We start from the raw sequence: 23,359 nt of genomic DNA, 5'->3' as shown, positions 1-23,359 counted from the left end.
CACCCCACTCGAGTCATTATGGAGTTTGACCCATCAACAGCCGGCTGGAAACGTCCTTGTGCCTGACCGCGTACCTGCTGGTCCGACGTTGTGGACCAAGTCCGCCGGCAGATTGACGTGTCACTGCCGTTTGCTGCCAAGACCGTGCGAGCTGGTGATGTGTGGTCACCCTCGTCGGCTCAACACCAGGCTGGCATGAATCTTCAGCGAGCAAGCCAACATTTTTGTTGTGAATGAAATTTGCCTCGCATCTTGGGTTCCTCTGTTCTTGGAAGACACTCATTCACTACATCAAAGAAGTCTGCCAACGTCCTTGAAAGTTCAACCTTATGGAGCATTTCTGGAGAAGCACCACAGGATTCTTGAAAAGTGCATAATTAACAACAATAACAATCAAGCACACAGTTTTCTGTTGGAGAATGAGGCCCAATGTCATCTTTAATACATTTTAGTATTTCACATTTCTTAAAAATATTCAAACAGATTTTGAGAGTTCTCTCACCTCCACAAGAACTTATTCATGTTTAAATCGTTGTTCCTCCAGCTTGTGAGGTGAAGTGCTGACTGCATGATTGAGTGATGCTTTTTCACAAGTATAATTTAACACACAAGTTACAACCATTTAAATATCAGTTCTTCATGATCATATTGCAGCCGGCAGAGTGGATGACATGACATGAGTGGATGGTGCATTCTTTGTCATATCAGCAAGTTCATCACTGCACCAGCTCTGGAACCCAGGAACCAGGAACCCAAACGCAAACGCTCTTTCAAAGTCATATCTTCATGCCAAGCTTGGCTTTCTGTGGGAGAAACATATAAAAGTAGTGGTAAATACATCAATAAATTGCAAGGCCAACCAACCTGACTATTTGACACAAACCTGAATTTAAACGCCTGCTCGAGAGTGGGAAATGAATTGTTCTTTTTGTTCAAAATAACACAATTAACAGAATAAAATAACAAATAAAATATTATTCTTAAAGAAATCTGTCCTGCATCCAGGTTTGTGATACTGCAGGTGTATCCAGCACCGGAATCACAGCGATTGTGTTGTACTGTAGATGCAAAAAAAGATAATATATTTGGAAATTAATTCATGACTGATTATTGATTTTTTTTCTTCAAGTACGCACTACTGTTTTAGTCTTAATTCACATGCTTAAAACTACATAAAAATGCGCAATCTTTCATAAGCGTTTTGACCGCTGCCCCTCCCGGAAGACGGGAGCAAAACAAACCTGTTGCCGCGGAGTTACCCCAGTGCAGTGGAGAAGAGGAAAAGGCGAGTGGAAAACAGTTTTTATCAAAACGACCGAAGGGGTCAACCTTTTTTACAGTCACAACCAAGACACTAGAAATGAATAGGACTGTCAACTCGGCATCCACGATGCCCTGCCGCGCAGGTGAGGATGATGCTGAGCAGGATCCAGAAACATTGCATGGTAAACATGTTCTAGGCTACCTGCTCACTGTCATTCATTGCTGTAATAGACCGTCCAAAAGACCAGATTTGTCATTTTTCAAGTTCTCTAAAAACAAGGACGCTGTGTGATAAAAATGATTTACAACACTGGTTGTTGTAAATAAACTGGACAGTGAACAAGACTCACAATGTATATTGTGTGTTATTATTTTGTATGGTGATTGTTAAGCATTGGTTAAAAAGTCCAAAAAGGAAAAAGTTTCTTTCATACTGCTGCTCAGGTTTTTATTGACATCTACATCCATCCATCCATTTTCTTCTGCTTATCCGGGTCCGGGTCACGAGGGCAGCATTCTCAGTAGGGAAGCCCAGACCTCGCCAGGGAGGCATCCAGACTAGATGCCCGAGCCACCTCAATTGGCTCCTCTCGATGTGAAGGAGCAGTGGCTCTACTCTAAGCCCCTCCCGGGTGACCGAGCTCCTCACCCTATCTCTTAGGTTGACTCCAGCCACACTACGGAGGAAACTCATTTCAGCGGTTTGTATCCGCAATCTCGTTCTTTCGGTCACGACATCTACTGTAGGTGATATTTCTGCAGTATAGTTGATTTTTACACATTTATATATACAGTGTTCCTTTTTTTATCGCAGGGAATAGGTTCCCACAATAGCCCGCAATAAATCCATGAAGTAGCGAACTTGTTGTTGAACTTTGTTTAAAGGCTGCTTCACCATACACTTTACATACTTTTCGCAGACATGCAATAACATATTCTCACATTTCTCTCTTGTTTACACACTCTCAAAAAAGTTCAGACCTTCATTTTAATGATCAACCTCAATGATCAACACAAGAAAGTATCAAGTCACTCAAGCATTTTTCACTCCTGTGACCGTGCCTTTTCTTCCTGGCATTGTTCCTCTGTACTGTAGCGTTTTTGTATCCTTGCTAAAACACATTGCTGCAGATGAACCCAAGATTCATTTACAAGCTAGCAAGCAGGCTAGCGGTGACACAGGAGACATGGCAGGACGGCACAAAGGAGATTGAGTGTCTACAGCCAATCAGGATGCAGAAAACAATGGGCAGTGCAGACAGATGAGAGAGGGACAAGATAGTCACTCAACTTCCCACAATGCAGTTCTTAAAGAGTCAGGCTCGACCTGTAACAGCATTCATACGCTAAAAAATCCGCAAAACAGCGAATCTGCGAAAGGTGAACCGCGATAGAGCGAGGGAACAATTTTAATATATTGTCATTCAATGTCATATCATTGTGTTCAGTTAATAACATTCATCCATCTCATCAAAGTGTACGCACAGTGTATAACTTTATTTTATACTCAGCTCAGAGCTAGTGCATACATTGTACGTTGTGCGCCTCGCTCCGGCCAGCTCTCTTGCTCACCATCATGGCGGACCTTCTGCTCCATGGCATACAGTACTACACTGTTCCATTCAATAGCGGCCGAGTCGACAGTCCTGTTTAATTCTAGTGTCCTTGTCACAACAAACGTCGGCCTGAGTACAGCAACTACGGTATGTGTTAGCCGAGGAGAGTGCAGTAGATGAAGCTGAGAGTCACTCCTTTCATCACAAAGATGTGAGTATTAAAGCGGTAAACTACATTAATGTTGCTTCATGTTCTTATCAATTACAGTAAAAGCGTTAAGATGATTGACTAGGTAATAATAACCCCCAGAAAGATTTTAATGACTTTAACTTGTTCAGGAAATAGGAGAATTTTCTCATATTTACACTTGTTAGAAGATGATTTATATTTCAATTCGTTTTTTGAGGTGTATATAAACATGGCTATGTAACCAGCAACTTAAGCTGACAGATTTGCCTACAAAATTGCCTAAATGACATACTCACATTTTGTAAAAATGTTTAAAAAAAGGATTTGGAGTGCCCCAATGACTAGGTTTGCCATGGGCCCCGAAATGACTAAATACGACCCCTGGACAAAACATGTTTACATGTATAGATCTATTAATTACAAGATCCCAAGGTAGATCCCAGCTGCTTCACAGGCGGCTGCGAACCGACCAACCAACCATCAGGGTTTTGTTGACGAGTGAGGAAAGACGGAACGTGAGATCGACAGGCAGATTGGTGCGGTGTCTGCAGTGATGCGGACTCTGCTAGAACTTGTGGTGAAGAAGGAGCTGGGCCGAAAGGCAAAGCTCTCAATTGACCAGTTGATCTACGTTCCTACCCTCATCTAGCAACCGAAAGGACAAGATCACAGGTACAAATGAGGTGGCTTGGGCATCTGGTTAGGATGCCTCCTGGACGCCTCCCTGGGGAGGTGTTCAGGGCATGTCCGACTGGTAGGAGGCCTCGGGGAAGACCCAAGACACGTTGGAGAGACTATGTCTCTCAACTGGCTTGGGAACGCTTCGGGATGAGCTTGACGAAGTATGCAGGGAGAGGGATGTTCGGGCTTCTGTGCTTAGGCTGCTGCCCCCGCGACTCGAACTCCAATAAGTGGAAAGACGGAAAAAAAGATGAAAAAACTTTTGTTTTTTTTTTATTGTATTGGAATTTAGGACGTTGAAAAGACAACTCACAATTCCTGTGGCATGTTTGGGTTTGACACTGTAGGAAGCCTTCTCTTTGGCTTGGCGGAAACACTCCTCTGCTACTTTCAACCTGCGCAATTGAGTGCGTTAGTGCACACGAGACACCTGTGCAATATTCATAAAATGTCTTGTTTGTACACAATTTACCTCTCCTTAAGAATAGCTTTGTTCTCCTTCTTCCACAGGTCCTTGAAGTCAGACGAAAATTCATACCAGATAGAGAAAAGAGTATTTGGTGAAACTTCCTTCTCTCCACTCTTTGCCTTTACTGAATAGAACACTGTGAGCTCCAGGAACCTGTCAAACAACACACTCAACTTTCATGCCTGACATGGTCAGACTATACATGTGCAGCATATGAATAGAAATAAGTACAATATCTGAATATGAATATTTCTACTTACAATTTGTGTGTGCTGCTCAGATGACTTTCCAGTGTCTCAAGCTCATGTTTAGCTATGAAAGAATAATAATAATAGTAACAATTACTTACTGTGGAGACAATAAGTATTTGATTTATTCAGTTTATCCCTTTACAAAGATGCACGATATCGTTTTTTTCAAACCGATACTGATAACTTTCTGCTTCTCAATTTATATTTAACTCTAGTTTGTGCACACTTGGAGGAAAGAAGGACTCAAACAAATTAGGATTTGACCCACTGTACCTGTTGATTTGTCCTAATCAAATATCATCACATCTTCGTAGGACTCTAGATTTATAAATGTCTTGCAATGAAGGGAGGACTGCCCCAACAATGTTCTGTGAGGTCTTGGTCACCCGCTGGAGTGCCTTCCTATCACGTGTTGTACAGTTACCGTACCAAACAGTGATGGAGGCGGTAAGGACACTTTCCATAGTGCATCTGTAGAAGCAACTCAGGATTGTGGTGGACATGCCAAATTTCCTCAGTCTCCTCAGGAAGTACAGTCTCCTTTGGGACTTCTTCAGAATTTGTTGGGTGTTGTGAGACCAGGTGAGGTCCTCGCTGATGTGTGTGCCAAGGAACTTGAAGGTTTTCACCCTCTCCACCTCAGTCTCATCAATAAACAGGGGTCTATGCGGCTCCTTTTCTCTTGTTCTTGGGTCGATGATCATCTCTTTAGTCTTATCTGCATTGAGAAGGAGATTGTTATCATGACACCAAGCTATGAGGTCCGCCACCTCTCCGGCACCAGTGATCAGGCCGATGACTGTAGTGTCATCCGCAAATTTAATGATGCTGGTGTTGTTCTGGGAGGCCACGCAATCGTAGGTGAAGAGCGTGTAGAGGAGTGGACTCAGCACACACCCCTGTGGGGTCCCAGTGCTCACAATTCTTGAGCTGGATGTGCGATTGTGGACTCTGACTGACTGGGGCCTGCCTGTTAGAAAGTTAAACACCCAGTTACAGAGGGAGGGTGACAGGCCAAGTGTGAGGAGCTTGTTTGTGAGTTTGTGGGGGCAGACTGTATTAAAAGCAGAGGTATAGTCTATAAATAGCATTATGACATATGTGTCCTGGCCCTGTAGGTGAGAAAGGGCTGTGGATGCAGTGTTGACTGCCTCATCAGTGGACCGGTTCTGGCAATATGCAAACTGTAGAGGGTCCACAGTGGCCGGGATTCTCTTTTTGATGTGGGTCATGACTATTCTTTCAAAGGAGTTTGAAGTCCAGGACCACAAGGCTGGTAAACAGCTTTTACCCACAGGCCATCAGGCTTCTCAACGAAGCACTCACACACGCCGCACGCAACACACGCACACTCATAGCACTTTATTATTTATTTATTTATTTGTATTAATGTCTCTTCTGTTGTTGTTGCTTAATTTATTTGTATTTATGTTTCAAGATTCAAGATTCAAGAGAGTTTTATTGTCATGTGCATAGTACAACAGCAGTTATACCATGCAATGAAAATCTTATTCTGTTCATTCTCCCAAGAAAAGAAAGAAAACAAATGAAAGAATAAGAACATAAGAAACATAAACACATAAACATATATACCAATAAATTAAGCAACAACAGACGAGACATTAATACAAGTAAATAATACAAATAAATAAATAAATAAAGTGCTATGAGTGTGTGCGTGTGTTGCGTGCGGCGTGTGCGAGTGTTTCGTTGAGGAGCCTGATGGCCTGTGGGTAAAAGCTGTTTGCCAGCCTTGTGGTCCTGGACTTCAAACTCCTGTAGCGTCTGCCTGACGGTAGGAGTGTGAATAATGAGTGTTGTGGATGTGTGCTGTCCTTGATGAGGTTGTGTGTTCTGCAGGACTGTATTAAAAGAAGAGCTATAGTCTATAAATAGCATTCTGACGTATGTGTCCTGGCCCTGTAGGTGAGAAAGGGCTGTGTGGATGGCAGTGTTGACTGCATCATCCGTGGACCGGTTCTGGCGATATGCAAACTGTAGAGGGTCCACGGTTGCCGCCGGGATGCTCTTTTTGATGTGGGTCATGACTAATCTTTCAAAGCACTTCATAACAATAGGAGTGAGTGCTATAGGGCGATAGTCATTCAAGCAGGTCACGTTGCTCTTCTTGGGTACGGGCACTATGGTGGTGGACTTAAAGCAGGTCGGTACAGATGCTTGTGCAAGCGACAGGTTAAATATGTCAGCAAGCACATCAGCTAGCTCTGATGAGCAAACCCGAAGTGCACGTCCTGAGATGTTGTCTGGGCCTGCTGCTTTGCGTGGGTTTGTTTTGTTTAGAACCCTGCGCACATCAGCTGATGTCACCATGAGAGGTGAGTCCTGTGTGCTCCCCAGGTTCAGCCACCCTCTCTGCTCATCAGGAGTTTGGTTGTCAAAGCGGGCATAGAACTCATTCAACTCATCAGGAAGTGTGGTTTGGCTGGACGTGGCTACGCTACTCTGCTGTCGATAGTCTGTGATGTGCTGGAGCCCCGCCCACATGCGCCGAGGGTCTGAGGTGGAATAGTAGCCCTCCAGCTTCTGTCTGTACTGTCTTTTGGCCTCTCGTATGGACCTCCTCAGGTCATATCTGGCCTTTTTGTAGTCATCAGCGGTGCCCATGACAAATGCAGTCGAACGAGCACGTAGCTTAGCCCTTACATCACAGTTCATCCACTGTTTTTGGTTAGGGTATTTTCTGTAATACTTGGTGGTGGTAACAGTCTCTAATAACAGCAGAAGCATATTCATCCAAATCAACAGTACAATCTTCCCTCCCCGCTGCAGTTTTAAACACATCCCAGTTTGTGCAGCCAAAGCAGTCCTGAAGTACTTGATCAGTTTCTTCATTCCACACTTTAACTGCTGTACTTACTGGGGGAGCTTTTTTAAGAAGTTGTCTGTATGTTGGATAAAGGAATATAGAGATGTGGTCAGCCTTTCCAAAGTGGGGTCTTGGAACAGCTTTCAAAGCACCTTTCATGTTGCAGTAGACTTGGTCCAGGATGTTATTTTCCCTTGTGGGAAAGCTCACATGCTGGTACCCGCCGGGACGCCCGCCCGCGCCGCCCGCGCCCGGACCGGGGGAGCCGGAGCCCCTCCGCCGTAACGCGTGCGTGCGGGCGGGACGGAGCCTGCCGTGCCGCCGCGCGCCTCGAGCGGGGCCCGGTCCCTCGAGCCGTGGGACCGGCGCTCTCGGCCACCGGGGTAGCGCCACCTGGGTTGGCCGCGCCCGGGGGAGGAGCCGCCTCCAGCACCCCGCGGCGCGCCGCTTCGGTAATGATCCTTCCGCAGGTTCACCTACGGAAACCTTGTTACGACTTTTACTTCCTCTAGATAGTCAAGTTTGATCGTCTTCTCGGCGCTCCGCCAGGACCGTGGCCGACCCCGGCGGGGCCGATCCGAGGACCTCACTAAACCATCCAATCGGTAGTAGCGACGGGCGGTGTGTACAAAGGGCAGGGACTTAATCAACGCGAGCTTGTGACCCGCGCTTACTGGGAATTCTGATGTTCTTATTCATTTTCTTGTGTTTTTCTTTCTTTTTTTGGGAGAATGAACAGAATAAGAATTTCATTGCATAGCAAAACCACCTGTTTTACTGTGCAAATGACAATAAAACTCTTGAATCTTGAATCTTTAGTAAGCCTAGCCAAAGAACCGTCTCTCTAAAAAGAGACAAAATATCCATCAACACGTGCCCTGTATTTGGGCACATGTTCAGAGCAGCCGGTGTGATGCCATGGAGGTCTCTTTTCCAACGCTACTGCGTTGGCATTTCAGTTGGCTGATAAGGTTTTTAGTGTGCTCAATGGTTTTCCCCTCACCGTGGAGCATTTGGGACAACGTCCTTCCTCTTAAAGTAAATGGTTGTTTAAAGTGAGCTCAGGATAAGTTACGACAGGCCGTTAATATCACAGGCTGGAAAAAAAGGAGCGCTGGATTTGCTGATCCACACAGTCTGGGTAATCTCGCCTAATTGGAGCGAATTTTAAAAATTAACGGATGTCACGATCCAGGAGTGAGCCTGCGTGGCAGTTTAGTTTGTTTCCACTTTTATGCCTTAGTTCCTGTTTCATGCTCTTATTTTGGTAGTGCTTCCTGTTTTGCCTGGTTTGTGTCTGCCTGCTTTGCTTTCTCCTTTATCACTTGCACCTGTTGCTAATTTGAGTTGTCCTTCTATTTAGTTCAGGTGTGTGCATCTTAGTGTTGTTTGTTGCATTGTGTGTTTGTGCAAGCCTGACACGCTACTGCAAACCTGTATAACTCGAGTTCCTACTGCAGCTATCATTAAAAGATAAGTTTTTCCTGCAAGTGGTTCATGCTTTCTGCATAATGGGGTCATCGCCACAATGCCAAAGACAAGACGTGACAATCGGAGCTATTTTTAATGTTATGGGATTTATCTGTATGAAATCATAATTCCCTGATATCGGCCCGGTAATTATTGGTCCAGTAATTATTGTGCACCCCTAATTATTTTTTATTATGGGTTTATTGTTACAGAGACAAAATGCAAAAAAAACATTAAAGGTGAGAAATTAATTTCTATTTGATTCTAATCCACTTTAATCTACTTTGCGGACAAACTTTGCGACAAACCCTCAGACTTTTTAAATAAAGTTAAAATAAGGGTAATTTACGGGAAACTATTTAAAACAGAGGATGAAGGGAAAATGGTGATGATGACGTGAGTTTCCTGGGAAAAACTGAAGGGATTTGCAGTGGCGAGTCATTTATTTGCGAGCTGTTCTTATACTTGGTTAACATCATTAATCTGTTCCAGAAGGTCCGACTCAAACCAAAACGGACTCTAACCAAAGCTAATTTTCCCATAGACAATCATGTAAATCTTTAAAACTATATATACACACTAGGTCCCCAACTTATGAACATCCGACATGCGAACTTTCGGAGATACGAACACAAGCCGACTGGTCTATTTTTTCATGTATTTTGCCTTTTAGTACTGTAACTTCATTATTTACACTGTACATGCTTGACCAGTAGAGGGCACTGTGACACTGCTAATGGGACCAACAGAGGAAGAGTTAGACTCTGGGAAGAGAAAGCTAAATGGAAAGCTAAGTTTGTATGTGGATGATACAACCCCGACAGAGCGTGTGATTAAAGTTTATGAAGAGTTAATAGGCCTGCTTATTTCTACACCACCCACAGAACACTACCTCTTTTAGAAGAGTCTCACGACGACGACCATTTGTCCTTTTTTCAATAACTCCTCCTCCACCACCACAGTGACGTATGCTCGACCACTCCTCTTCAAAGGTAAATAACATTTATCATTACGTATTATTATATCATTTTTATTATTGTTTTTTTTCATTAATTATCCTCGTTTAATATTACTACTGCATCCAAACTCATATTTACATACATACACATATACTGTATATGTATACACATACATGTGGTACTTATAATTAGTAATATTACCTTTTCCCCTACTTAAGAACAATTCGACTTGAGAACGGTCGTCTGGAACCAATTGTGTTTGTTGGTTGGGGACTTAGTGTATTTTATTTTTCAACTAATTCAATTTTCTTCTTAAATAATGTTCAGAAATGTATTTATTTATTCTTAACTAACTTAACTTTATTTTGTTTTATTTGTAGTCATAATATTATAATTGAAAAATGTTATATTTAAACTCTTGAAATTTTTTTTTGTTTTTTTTTTACTTTGCAAACATTTCACTTTGCGCTTCATTCCCTTAATATTTTTACTTTATTCTTGTAGCATTACAACTTTTTCTGAAACCTAATTTTCCAAAGATTACAACTTTATTTGTTGTTTTGTTTGTTTCCCAAAATATTACGGCCTTAAAAAACAATCCTTTCTTTAATATTTCAACTTTATGCTACTAAAATTACTTTATTTTTCTTCATAATATTACAACGTTATTCTCATAAAATTATGACTATTTCTCACCTGTCCCAGATGTATTGACACAGACATTCATGCATTTGTTGGATACCTTGTGAAAGAAAATCCTCCATTTTGACCTTGAAAGGCTGCAGGTTATCTTCAGCTGAAGCTTTGCACACCCGTTCCACCTCTGAGGTACATGCTGAGGTGAGAATGATATCATAAAATGCTTGCATTGCCAGAGTTGGAGGTACCGAATGTTGTGCTGTAATACATGAATGTACAAGTGTTGCTAAATGCAAATAACAATTACCTCTCAAGTCTTTTCTGAGTCGAGTCAAGTCTTTGTGGAAGTCTTCAAACTTCATCTGTGAAGTCTGGAATAAATCGTGAGGCTCAGGGAGAGGATAAACACAAGTCTCTTTTCCAGCATCCTGCACAGACACATTCAATTATGAATGAAATGAAATCACACACAAACAGACAATATTTTTTCTGCCAATAAAAGTCATGGAAAAAAGTTACTACCATCCTTGTTTCTTCACTTTCTTGTTCATTTCAATGCCTGATACAACTAAAGGTACCTTAGTTTGGACAAATATAACAATGACAACAAAAATAGCTCATTAGAGTAACATTTTTTGGCAGTACAATGCTATAGCTATTCATGTAAGAACTTAAAGGGATAGTTTGGATTTTTTGACATGAAGTTTTATGTCATACCCATCAGCATTATAGTCCAAACCCCCTACTTGGTTTCCTTAGGCCAGTTCTGGTCAGATTTCTGTGATGAAGAATGCAGTTCTGCTTAGTTGCTGGGGACAATTAAGTCAAGAGTTTGGCTTCTCAAAACAATATGCGCTCAAAAGATTCATACATTTGCATCACAAAAATGCCTTCAAAATCAGACACAAAAGGCTTGGCTGCATTCCTGCGTACTGTCGCCTGTGCGTTCATGTGTATGTGACGAAGACGCTTGCATCTACGCGGCCATCTTAATTACGTATGTGTTCCACAGCGGAAGAAGATGTGAGTGAGTGTTTTGTGAGGTCAGATTTTTTTGAGAAGGCATTTTTGTGATGCAAATGTATTAATCTTCAGAACGCACATTGTTTTGAGAAGCCAGACTCTTTACTTAATTGTCCTCAGCAACTAAGTGGAACACAGAAATCAGACCAGAAGTGGATTTAGGAGACCAAGTGGGGGGTAAGTCACTGTTATTGGACTAAAATGCTGATGGGGATGTCATACAACTTCATGTCAAAAAAATCTGAACTATCCCTTTAAGTGATTTTGGTTATTATCAAGAAGACCATGGAAGTTGCTATATATCAGCTCTTAAATTGAGCTATATTTGTTATCATCATTATATTTGTCCACACAAATGTACCTTTAGCTGTACCAGGCATTACAATGGATCAGTAAACTGAAGTAACAAATGTAAAGGACAAAAAACACGTCATCTGATGTCAATCTAGATAATACATGGATAAAAATCACTTACAATACAGAGAACCTGTCATGTCAATGCAGACTTGGAGTTATGGAAATACTACTGTAATACTAGTAAGCACAGGGATGTTTGTCAATTGGAAATAAATGCAGTCTAAGAGCTGGAGAGTGTTACAGTAAACTTCACCACGTGCTGATAATGTCCTAATGTCCATCACGTAACATCTAAAGCAAATGCTCACCTCGTCAAAGTTCCTCAGGTAGTACGTAACGATGTACGACAGAAGACTTTTCATGCTGTCCTGCATGGGGGCAGAAAAGCAAAAGAAAAAGATTTTATAAAGAATAACTATTAACATGTACATTCCTGGGAATTGATGTTTGATGATGATTTCATTTCATTTGGTTTGCAACGAAGGTGTCCAAGCTTTTTCCACTGAGGACCGCATACAGAAAAATGAAAGGGAGAGCCGCTTTGATACGCGTTGTACCTTTAAGATCAATGTATGCTAAGCTATCTGAACAAAACTTTGAGGTTTTATGTTTGCCTTCTCCACCTCTTTAAACACAGCCAATAACTGCTCCAGATGAAAAGATATTTCATTCTTAATATTGTAAAATATTGACTATATCACAGGCCAAGAGTCTCAAGCATGTTATTTCACTATGAAAATGTTAAATAAAAATGAGAGTATTGTGAATCAGTATGAGTTGGTTTAGTCTTAACTTCTTGTTGAGGCAAAGAAGTAGTGATGGTCGAATATTGTGAGTAAGCTTTTTACTGAACCAAGACTTGTGGGTATTCATCTGTGTTAACTCGTTTGCTTACCCTGCTACAGCTAGCTAAATTAAAAAGGGAACCAGGTAACATGGCATTAATTGTGCAGCTGTTACTCTAACTGCATTTGTATGGATGTGGAAAAAGCCAAAGAGGGTCATTTGGTCTATCTTTCATACATTCTAAACAGTACTTTTTTACAGACCAGAGATGGCTAGTTTGTCATACCTGACAGTTTCGACCGCTCACTTGTAGTCTTCTTCAGTTTCTGCTGTTCCTGTTGGTCATGTGATTTTCCTGTGACTTTCTTGTCAGCTGATTTATCCAGATGTTGTCCCTGTCTTCCTGCCAGTGAAGGCAGGGCGATAGCGCCATCTGCTGTCCGACTTCTTAGGACAGCAGATGTTGGTGTTTGTTGTCCTCTGTCCCAATGATGTTTGCTCCATTCCAATCCATAATGTGGTTTTCTCTTTTGCAATGGTCAGAAATGGCAGATTTGAGTTGTTCCTGCTCTGCTTTGTGCTTGGTTGCTTGTGTGCAAGTCCTCACTGTTTCCTTCTCACATTCTGTCCAACATTCCCTTGTCCTTATATTGAATTCCCACCCGGGTCCCCAATACATTGCAAGACATGCAGGGTATTTCATATGGCAAAATGCTAAATGGTCTATCACTTGTATAGCATATATTGTATGTAAGGTCATAAATTGAATCTATGACATTACATTTTTGTTCCGACTCTATTTTATCTTTTGGGTGGAATAGTAATTGTCTGAGTTTTTATATGGTTTTATTGGTGTGTTTATATTGTGTTTTCTCATTGCTGCCTGCACTGCTCCGAAAAAGACTGCAAGTGAGCAGTCGAAACTGTCAGGTATGGAAAAACTAGCCAACTCTGGTCTGTAAAGTGGTGAAAAGTTGAAGAAACTTTAGCAAGACAAAGACTTGTGGGAGCAACTGACAGGGGCCGGCAGGTGATCGAGGCAAAAACTCCGGTGTGGGAAGAGTTCGGTAAGGCCATGGAGAATTGGCCTCAAAGAGGTTCTGGCAAACCATCCAACACCTCAGAAAGGAAAAGCAGTTCTTGGTCCACACTGTCTACAGTGGTGATGGTGGCCTGCTGACCTCGACTGAAGATATAGTCGGGCGGTAGAAGGAATACTTTGAGGCCCTTCTCAATCCCACTGGCATACCTTCCATAGAGGAAGCAGAGTCTGAGGACACAAACACTCCTCGGTGGCAAAGCTCCGGGGTGGACAAGTTTGGTAGCGCGCTACTATTTGCCATTCAGTCCTTGTACAACCGGAGCAGGAGCCTTGTTTGCATTGTCAGCAGTATGTCTAGTCTGTTTCTGGTGAACGCTGGCCTCCACAAAGGCGGCCCTTTGTCTCCATGGAAAGGATTTCTAGGCATAGTGAAGGCAACAAGGGAGTCCAGTTTGAGGGCCTTAGGATCTTGTACCTGCAGATGATGTGGTCCTGATGGCCTCATCAAGCTGTGGCCTTCAGCGTTTACTGGGGCGGTTTGTAGCGGAGTGTGAAGCTCTGGGATGAGACTCAGCACCTCCAAATCTGAGGCCATGGTTCTCAGTCGGAAAAAATTGGATTGCACCCTCCGGGTTAGGAGTGACTTCTTGGCCCAGGTGGAGGAGTTCAAGTATCTTGGGGTCTTGCTCACGAGTGAGGGAAGGTTGGAGCGTGAGGTCGACAGGCGGATCGGCACAGCTTCTGAGTAATGCGGTCGCAGTGAAGAGGGAGCTAACCCGGAAGGCAAAACTCTCTCTTCTCTCTCTTCCTATTGGTTATAAGCTTTGGGTCGTGACTGAAAGAAAGAGATTGTGGATACAAGCGGCTGACATGAGTTTCTTCCATAGGGTGGCTGGACTCACCCTAAGAGATAGGGGTGAGGAGCTCAGTCATCTGGGAGGGGCTCAGAGTAGAGCTGCTGCTCCTTCACATTGAGAGGAGCCATTTGAGGTGGCTCAGGCATCTAGTCCGGATGCATCCCGGACGCCTCCCTGGTGAGGTGTTCCGGGCATGCCCAGCTGGGAGGGGGCCCCAGGACAGACCAAGGATACGTTGGAGGGATTATGTCTCACAGCTGGTCTGGGAGCACCTTGGTGTCCTCCCGGTGGAACTGCAAGAGGTAGTCGCAAACCGGGAAGTCTAGGCTGCCCTACTGAAACTGCTGCTCCTGCGACCTGGACCCGGATAAGTGGAGGAACATGGATGGATGGATGGATGGATGGATGGATGGATGGATGGTCAGACCGTCGTATGGACAAGCTATATGACCAACATGAATATTATGAATATAATGAATGTTATGACTAATAATGCCAGACTATATCTCACAAAAAATAATTTTGTGCATATACAAACTATATATAGTGTACATACGTATATTGGAGCTTATTTACAGTATATACAATGTATTTGTGTTTACTCACACTGCTTTTGACATCTTTGAGTTTGGGAAGGATGTCAAGGGTGAAACCATCAGCTTGGCCTCTTGTACGATTTCCTCCATTCATGAAATTTCCAAAAGCCAGGACCAGACCTAGAATCTGTTTCACCTTTTCACTGTCCTGCAACACCTTGACAAGAGTCACAGCATTTGGTGAAGGGACAGAAAAACTTCTTTTAAAAAGTCACACATTATAGTCAGTTTCCCAAAAAAGTAATGGAATTACAGTCGTCCCTCGCTATATTGAGGTTCAAATATCGCCCCCTCACTATATTGCATTTTTTTTTTAGAAAAAAAAAATAAATGAACTATTAAATAAACTGTTTCGTGGCTGACTATGATTATGGCCTGAGCCGCAGTATTTATGGATCTGACAAAAGCCTTCGATACAATTAATCACATTTTAACAACAAAATTAGAAAGGTACGGAATCAGAGGATTAGTTTTGAATTGGGTTAAAAGCTACCTAGCAAATAGCAAGCAATTTGTAAAGCTAGGAGAATATACATCTGCAACTTTAAATATTACTTATGGAGTACCCCAGGGGTCCATATTGGGACAAAAACTGTTCAATCAATGACATCTGTAAAGTGGCAATGGACTTGTAAAGTTGGTATTATTATATGATACCACTGCTTTTTGCTCTGGTGAAAGCACACAAGAACTAATTTAAAAAGTAAAGGATGAAAAGGTCATATTAAAGACATGGTTTGATAAAACCAGATTACCCTTGAACTTAAGTAAAACTAAAATAATGCTATTTGGCAATAGCAGAAAGAACACATAGTATTGGGGTGTTATTTCATGTCTACAGGACTCTAATAATGCTAAAACCTGGATTTAGAAAGTCATAAACAGGTTTTCTATGCTATACCTGCAATAATATTGAATATTGAATCCTATTTTCCGGTGTGGAACCAATTAAGCGCGATAAACGAGCAACGACTGTACTAACAGAACTACTCCTTCATAAATGTAATTAGTGACCTGGGAAAGTAACTATTGTGTTACTTTCTTACTTGACTATCAAATTTGTCAAAGAATTCAGATTTAGCTTCTTTATGCCACTGAGCGATATTTCACGAGTTACTCGGACAAAAGCTTCACTCTGGGACATGATCCACATGTATGTTCTTGCCTGTTCAATCCAAACATGTTGTTTGAGTTTTGAAGTTTGAATCTGCCAATAACTGTCCAACGTTAAAGGGATAGTTTGGATTTTTTGACATGAAGTTGTATGACATCCCCACCAGCAGTGTAGTCCATTAACAGCGATTTACTCCCCACTTGGTCTCCTAAGTCCAGTTCTGGTCAGATTTCTGTGATGAAGAATGTAGTTGCGCTTAGTTGCTGGGGACAATTAAGTAAAGAGTTTGGCTTCTCAAACTCTTGTCTATATGTCTGAACTTTGGGAACCAAGTGGGGCGTAAGTTGCTGTTATTGGACTACACTGCAGATGGGGGATGCCATACAACTTCATGTCAAAAAATACGATCGATCCCTTTAACAAACTACTTTTTGGATCCATTTTACCTGCTCTTCGCACCGACTTGTCATTCATCTGCAATGTCAACAGTGACAATTTGCTGACGGGAGCCAGTATATAATGTCGACTAGGGTGTAACAATACATGTATTTGTTATCAGAAGTTCTTAGTACAGAACATTCGGCATACTGATTTTCCACACCGTACCCATTGAGTGAGGGAAATTAAGTGTTTGTTGCATTGCATGTTTGTACAATGCAGCCCAGCTTTGGCTAGAAGGGGTCACGGCTCTCAAACAGAGGTGGGGAGAAGTCAGTCTACAAGTTGTAAGTAAGGGGCTATCCACATGGAAACGTTTTCAGGTCAAAACGGCAAAGCATTTTACTGTTTCAGCCTCTCGTCCACACGGAAACGGCGTTCTGGGTGCCCGGAAATAGGATTTTTTGAAAACAGCTTCCAGAGTAGGAAAATCTGAAAACGGCGGTTTGTCGTTTCCGTGTAGACAGCCGAAATCACATTTTTACGAAAACAATGACGTCACCGACCCGTCGGTGTCACGTGACCAGAAGTGAGCTTTGACGACAAGCCAACATAATATCAGAATATTTCGGCTGACAGTCGACATTCTCCTGATATTTTGTTGTCTTATTCTCCTAAATGACTCACAGAAGTAATTCCACTTCATCATAGTCTAGATGAGCCTTGGAAAGCGGACGGCGACAGACTTATGTGCATGCATTCTTTCTTCTTCTATAATGTGGTGTGTCATGTGTTGCCCTTCGTGTCTGTTTGCAGCGCCACATGCAGGTGTGCCTTGGGTATTACATCATTTTCATTCAGTGATCTGTTCCCGTCGGGATGCAACTATTTACTAATCCGGCACAGTGCTAGTGCAAATTTTTTTCAACTCGCCAAAAAAGAGAACATTTCTGTGTGAACAGGGCCCGAGTCTCAAGTCAAGTCACAAGATATGTGAGTCCTAGTCTCAAGTCAAACACGACAGGCTTAAGTCAAATGCTTTAACATTTTCGAGTCCTTACAAGTCATCAGCCCTATTTAGTGTTTAACTTGATGTGTTTTGATTGTGTGTGTGTGCGTGCGTGCGTGCATGTGTTTGAAATTGAATAGAACATGGACACAATTTGAAGTGATATGAAGTGGTGAAAATGGTCGTCATTCAGTGTTTACATTGTCTCTTATTGACATGAAAGGGGTAGGAAGACGAGTTTGACAGAACTTAATCACACAGAGAGTGCTTACATAACATTCAGAATACAATCAATGCTAAGTAGTGAATGAAATAAGGTTAAAATAAGGTTTAGGTTAGGGAGGCTCCGATCAATCGGCCACTGATCAGTATCGGCAAATTTCCGTGAAAAAGCATGTGATGGGCATATGCCTCTGAACAGCAATCACAAAAACCGATCACCTGTGGCTTGTACCATTGCAGCCTGTAGTGCTACCTATGGGCAGTGTAGTGTCTTGCCCTAACGTCTTGGGTAGCATTCCCCTACCACTTTCCTTCATGCTGCGTTGGCGTGCCAAACACAAGAACAAACACTTGAAGAAAAAAATACTTGACAGAGTACGGTGAGTCTTCGAGGCTCACGATGCGATCATCAGTCAAACGGCAGCGAATGTAGCCAAAACGCTGGACAACACTCGCCCGTATGCGCGTGGCAGTCAGACGTCTAAAGCATAACCCAAAAAATAATTGAATTGATCAGACTAGATGACCAGCCTCTCTCAGCGGTGGAAGACACCGGGTTTACTGACTTCTCTGTCACTTGGAGCACCGCTGTGTGCTACCTGAAAGTCCATGTCTGTATGAAGGTGATTTTATGGTTCCCGTTTCATATCATATAGTAGGTGTGCAACCAGGAAATCTGGGCCCCATGTAAAAAAAAAAAAAAAAAAAAAAAAATCAGCTGTAGTCTGGTGCTTCATTTGGGGAGCGTGCACTTGGCAGGGTGTGGTGAGTTTTTGTGGCTAGCAATGAGATGATGATAGCCAAAACGCAGGACACATGCCCGTAATAGCCTGAACCGTGGTTGGATTCGTCGGACTGGATGTCTAGCCGTTGGCGACGGTGGAGGAAACCGGGTTTGCCGACTGCCTGGGGTCCTGCTGGATCCAAAGTCTTCTTTGGATGCAAGAAGGCTGATCCACTAAGTTTCACCAGTGACTTTGAAAAAGTCAGTCAAATAAGTTCTTGTTGAAATTTTATTGTACCCCTTTCATATCATATAAGCCAGCAGTCACCAACGTGGTGCCCACAGACACCAGGGAGCCCCCGCTGCGACCACGAGGTGCCTGCAAGCCTGCTTTTCATTCAGGTTCATTTATTAATGTGAGAACAGTAGACAGACATGCATTCTGAAATACAACATGTGGGTTGTGGATACCAGCATTTTGTTAATGTTCTGGTAAAACAAGCATATTGTCTTTGTCTGGGTTAAAATAAGCTATGAAAATCAATGGTTTTTCAATGTTTTTCATTAAAACATGTACACTTAATCTATGTGACGGTATCGGGCGATTTCACTAGTAGATGATCGATATCGGTATTGGCGGCATAAAAACCTGATTGGAGCGTCTCTAATTTGATGTCTTTATGCATCACACCATATACACTCACACAGTTGGAGCAAAACATTTCAACGACATGCACCATTATTTGCTTTAATCTCCAAAATATTGCACAGACATATTGATATGTGGCCGTATCTTATGGTTGCTCACGCCACAGACGCCAACTCCCTTGCTTGTCCTCATTAGGGTCATAGGTATGCTGGAGCCTATCCCAGCTGTCTTTGGGTGGCATACAGGTACACAGTGGACAGGTCGCCACACATAGAAAAACAACCTTTCACATTCACATTCACACCTATGAACAATTTACAGTCTCCAATTAACCTAAATTTGGAATGTGAGAAGGGAAAAGCCGGGGGAGAACCCACACACGCACGAGGAGAACAAAGTCCATGCAGAGATTTTCCAAGGGAGATACGAACCCACAATCTTCTGAGTGGGTGGCCAACATGCTAACCACGAGGTCACCGTACAGCCCAAGACCGTAACTCATGTTGAAATAAAGGTTATCATTACCTTAATATAACATATATAATATAACAGGGCTGCATGGTGGCCGAGTGGTTAGCATGTTGGCCACACAGTCAGGAGATAGGGAACCTGGGTTCGAATCTCCGTTTGGGCTGGGATAGGCTCCAGCATAACCCCGCGACCCTAATGAGGATAAGCGGCATTGAAAATGGATGGATGGAACATAATATACACAGTGATGGGCAAAATACTGTGTAAGCCACTAGTTACTGATTAAAAATGAACAAGACACGAAAGCTCCACCAACAAGAGTAGCATGCTACATCTTAGCTCACTTAAAATACTACACATACATTGGATAGTAAAAACAACATCAGTAATAATAATCTACTGTGATTATTATTGTTTCTAATACAATTTTGGTTAGTTTAGTGTTTATTTAGTTTACTTGTTTCATTTTTAACTGTGTCTGCTTACATTAAAGTATCAAACTTTGAGACCACTTTGTGGTATGTGCTTTAAAACAATAAATTAAATAAGCTCTGCTGATCTTACATTAGTTTCTTATAATGCCTACATAATATGTACATTATAACTACATTACTTTGCTCAGTGAACATGTACTGTTGCATAAAATGTCAAATGTAATCCACACCCTTATTGTTTGCTGTTAAACCTGATTGGATGTTAACAAACGTAATTCTGTGAGGCAGGTTCTGTGGGAAAATTTGTCGTTTTGATGGAAATGACATAATAACCATCCCGTTGGTTGAATACTCTGAACAGGGACACATTCTGCTCAACACACTCACACTCTCAAGTATTTGACAATCTCAAGTAGTTATCAGAATAAAAGCCTGAGTCAAGTCTCGAGTGATTCATGTCAAAGTCTAAGTCAAGTTGGAAGTCTTTGATGATGTTGTCAAATCAAGTCCATAGTCATGAAAATTGTGACTACAGTCTGACTCAAGTGCCCAAGTCACGTGACTCGAGTCCACACCTCTGCTCTCAAAAGTGCGATAACGATTGGCATGTTTATACGAAGTGTTGTCATGGCAAACTGTGTACGTGTAGTCTCCTTTTCTAAATGGGTTGCATGGTCATTTCACGTTTCATGTCATTTATGTTAGTTCAGATAGTTTTAGTTTCCGGTTTGTTGTGCTGGTGCCTTGCACCTAATAATCTGATACCAGGCTTCTGTGTGGCTGTCAGAACGCTCACACATTTACGCCAATGTCTTGCTTTTCTGATGCAGCACTTTTGCGGAATGTCTGCGTGAAAGAAGCTGAACACTTTTCTGTGGTGTGTGTTGTGCTGTGTATATACAGTACTTATGTATATTCTAGAAAAAAGTCACTCACCTGACATACCCTCAGCAATGTATCCAGTTTCTTCATTATGGATGACATGCACTCACAAAAGCTTGACTGGAAGAGGATACAAAAGACTCGGCCAGAAAAGTTGGCAATCAAGGAGAGCTGGTAAAGAAACCTGTAACATAAAATACACACATTGTCGTTGCTACACAGACACAAGTCCGTTACAACTGAAGTACAATGGCATCATCTCACTGCTCAGGTTTGTCCAGAGGTTTAGCATTCTCTTTGTCTTTTGTGGATTTCATGTGCTTCTCGATCTTGTCCAGCTCCTCTGGCAGAGCCCTCTGTAGAGTACAAATGTAGTCCAAAAACATACAATATAACACATAATATAATGCGTCACTGGAATCCGCACTCTTCTAAGTTGATTTCAAATTGCAGTACAGTGGAACCTTGGTTAGCGTCATTAATTCGTTCCAGAAGGTCCGACTCCAACCAAAAAGGATGTTAACTGAGGCAATTTCACGTACAAGAAATGATATAAATGCAGTTAATACGTTCCAGAAAGCCAAAAATGTTACAACAAAACATCTTTTTTTTATAGTTTTACAAGTATAGTTTGACATGCAGAAAACAATTCCAAATGCATATAAATGCATATAAATGATGAATGAAAGGGATAGATGAACATTTAAGGTTGATTTTACCTTCAGTGAAGATGTCATCCATGCCACGATATGGCCGTGAGACACCACACGTACACCACCCTCCTGTTTTGCTATGACTTACTTATTGAATTCAATAGTGTTTCTCATCTCAATAAGTCAAAATGGAACCAAAGAATGTTTCAAGTGCCAAAATTTTGATAAAGAAGATGAAAAATACTGAGCTGAACTGAATTTAAGAAATAACTCATGACAAAACAGGAAGATGGTGTCCGTGTCTTTGGGAACAGTCACATCAAGAATCACGTCTTCAGTGCAGGTAAAAGTAACCTTAAATGTTCATTTATGTCTTTCATTCGTTTATATGCATTTAGAATTGTTTTATGCGTGTAAAACTATCGAAAGGTGTTTTGTGTTAACATTTTTGAGAGTCAACCGCTTATGACATCATAGACGGGCGAAGTAGCTGACTTCCGGTTCCGATTGCCATTTTGTAACTTAGCTAGCAAGCCTCTTCGCTAGAAGCTAAGGACGCTCTGTGCTAAAAAATACATTAAGAACACAGTTGGACTCAAGCGATGTATTAATAACACGACAAGAGGTATTGTAGACATATTGTACGTTAAACGGAAAATATACGTAAACCAAGACAAACCATTTTGGATTAAATTTTCAACATTAAGGCAAGGCAAGTTTAGTACAATTCATACTCAAGGTAATTCAAAGTTTTTACAGGAAAGGAGGGTAAAATCATTTCATAAAATCATTCCATAAAAACATAAAATCATTCTAAAATCATTACATAACTGAAAAACATGCGAACAGGGGCGCATGCCAACCGAGGAGCCACTGTACCTAACATTTCTTAAGTTGACAACGGTAACGGTATTGTAACAGAGACTATTTATTATAAGAAAAATTTAATCCATTCACTTCATTTTATAGTGCCGATGAACAAAGACAGGCAGACATTTTACAGTTTTTTTGTCGAGACAATGACGTACATGAGTTAACAATAATGTAGGGCTCAACGTATCACGTAAAAAAGGGTTTGTGTGTTGAACTTACATTTTCATACAGTGCCTGCAGGGTCTCCAGGTCAACTATTGTGTTGTCCAAATTCAAGATGGCTGCAAGAAAAGCAAAATGCAAGGAAATGTGTGAGGATGCAAGATAAGAGAAGGTTAGCGTGCTCCCTCAAGAGAAGAAACAAAAGAATTTATGCTGTTGTTTGCAGTGTCATGGCTACCATGTTCGATATCTTTCATATCAAGATGCAGTGAGGACATCAGGATTCCTACAGCCTGAGATCGTTTGTTGTTTAGGAGCTTTACAACCTACAAAAAAAAAAAAACAATGGATTTGAGGTTAGACAGGTAGATAATGATGTTATTGATGCCGAAGGAAATTCAGGTTATTATGTAGGATAGAAGGACAAGAGGTATAGAAAATGGATGGATATACAGTAGGAAATAATATTTTGGCAATATATGCTAAATGTATGTACATTTTGTAATTCATTCACAGATTATTTTTGTTGTTTGGGACATTTAGGAAGTCAGAATATGGGACTTTGACCTGTAACTGTCTTTCTGGCCTCAAAATTACGATCTGACCTGATATGATATAATAATTAGGGCCGCTCCAATTGATCGGCCACCGACTAGTGCCAGCCAATTTCCGTAAAAAAAACACGATTGGCATATGACGATAAATGCCTTTCACAGCCGATCACAAAAAACAATCGGAATGCGGCGGAAAACAGTACATGTGTGCTGTGTCACGTAAGGTTGCCAACACCCATAATAAGCAGGGATGCACTTTGATAGACAG

General features: G+C 41.8%; 1 protein-coding gene across 2 annotated transcripts in view; it reads right to left on the bottom strand.

Annotated features, from left to right (window-relative positions):
• Positions 1 to 239: 239 nt before the first annotated feature.
• Positions 240 to 23,359, bottom strand: part of LOC129168949 (formin-2-like) — a 57,880-nt gene continuing 34,760 nt past the window's right edge. The window contains exons 8-19 of one of the 2 annotated variants that reach the window (XR_008566362.1): positions 22,776 to 22,863; positions 22,595 to 22,656; positions 21,114 to 21,205; positions 20,904 to 21,033; positions 14,977 to 15,123; positions 11,994 to 12,053; positions 10,613 to 10,733; positions 10,409 to 10,501; positions 4,420 to 4,471; positions 4,163 to 4,203; positions 4,004 to 4,085; positions 240 to 803 (exon numbers count right to left, since the gene is read on the bottom strand). Coding sequence is in view for 1 of the 2 variants with exons in the window: in XM_054754822.1 (XP_054610797.1) it covers positions 777 to 803; positions 4,004 to 4,085; positions 4,163 to 4,312; positions 4,420 to 4,471; positions 10,409 to 10,501; positions 10,613 to 10,733; positions 11,994 to 12,053; positions 14,977 to 15,123; positions 20,904 to 21,033; positions 21,114 to 21,205; positions 22,595 to 22,656; positions 22,776 to 22,863 (1,104 nt within the window). In the remaining variant the exon portion in view is untranslated. Of the gene's footprint in view, positions 804 to 4,003; positions 4,086 to 4,162; positions 4,313 to 4,419; positions 4,472 to 10,408; positions 10,502 to 10,612; positions 10,734 to 11,993; positions 12,054 to 14,976; positions 15,124 to 20,903; positions 21,034 to 21,113; positions 21,206 to 22,594; positions 22,657 to 22,775; positions 22,864 to 23,359 lie in introns of both variants that reach the window. The other variant, XM_054754822.1, reaches the window with a different exon arrangement.

This window comes from Dunckerocampus dactyliophorus, chromosome 2, assembly GCF_027744805.1.
Source record: "Dunckerocampus dactyliophorus isolate RoL2022-P2 chromosome 2, RoL_Ddac_1.1, whole genome shotgun sequence".
Lineage (NCBI taxonomy): Eukaryota > Metazoa > Chordata > Actinopteri > Syngnathiformes > Syngnathidae > Dunckerocampus > Dunckerocampus dactyliophorus.
The sequence above is the reverse complement of the archived record's forward strand: the minus strand, read 5'-3'. Positions and strand labels throughout refer to the sequence as shown.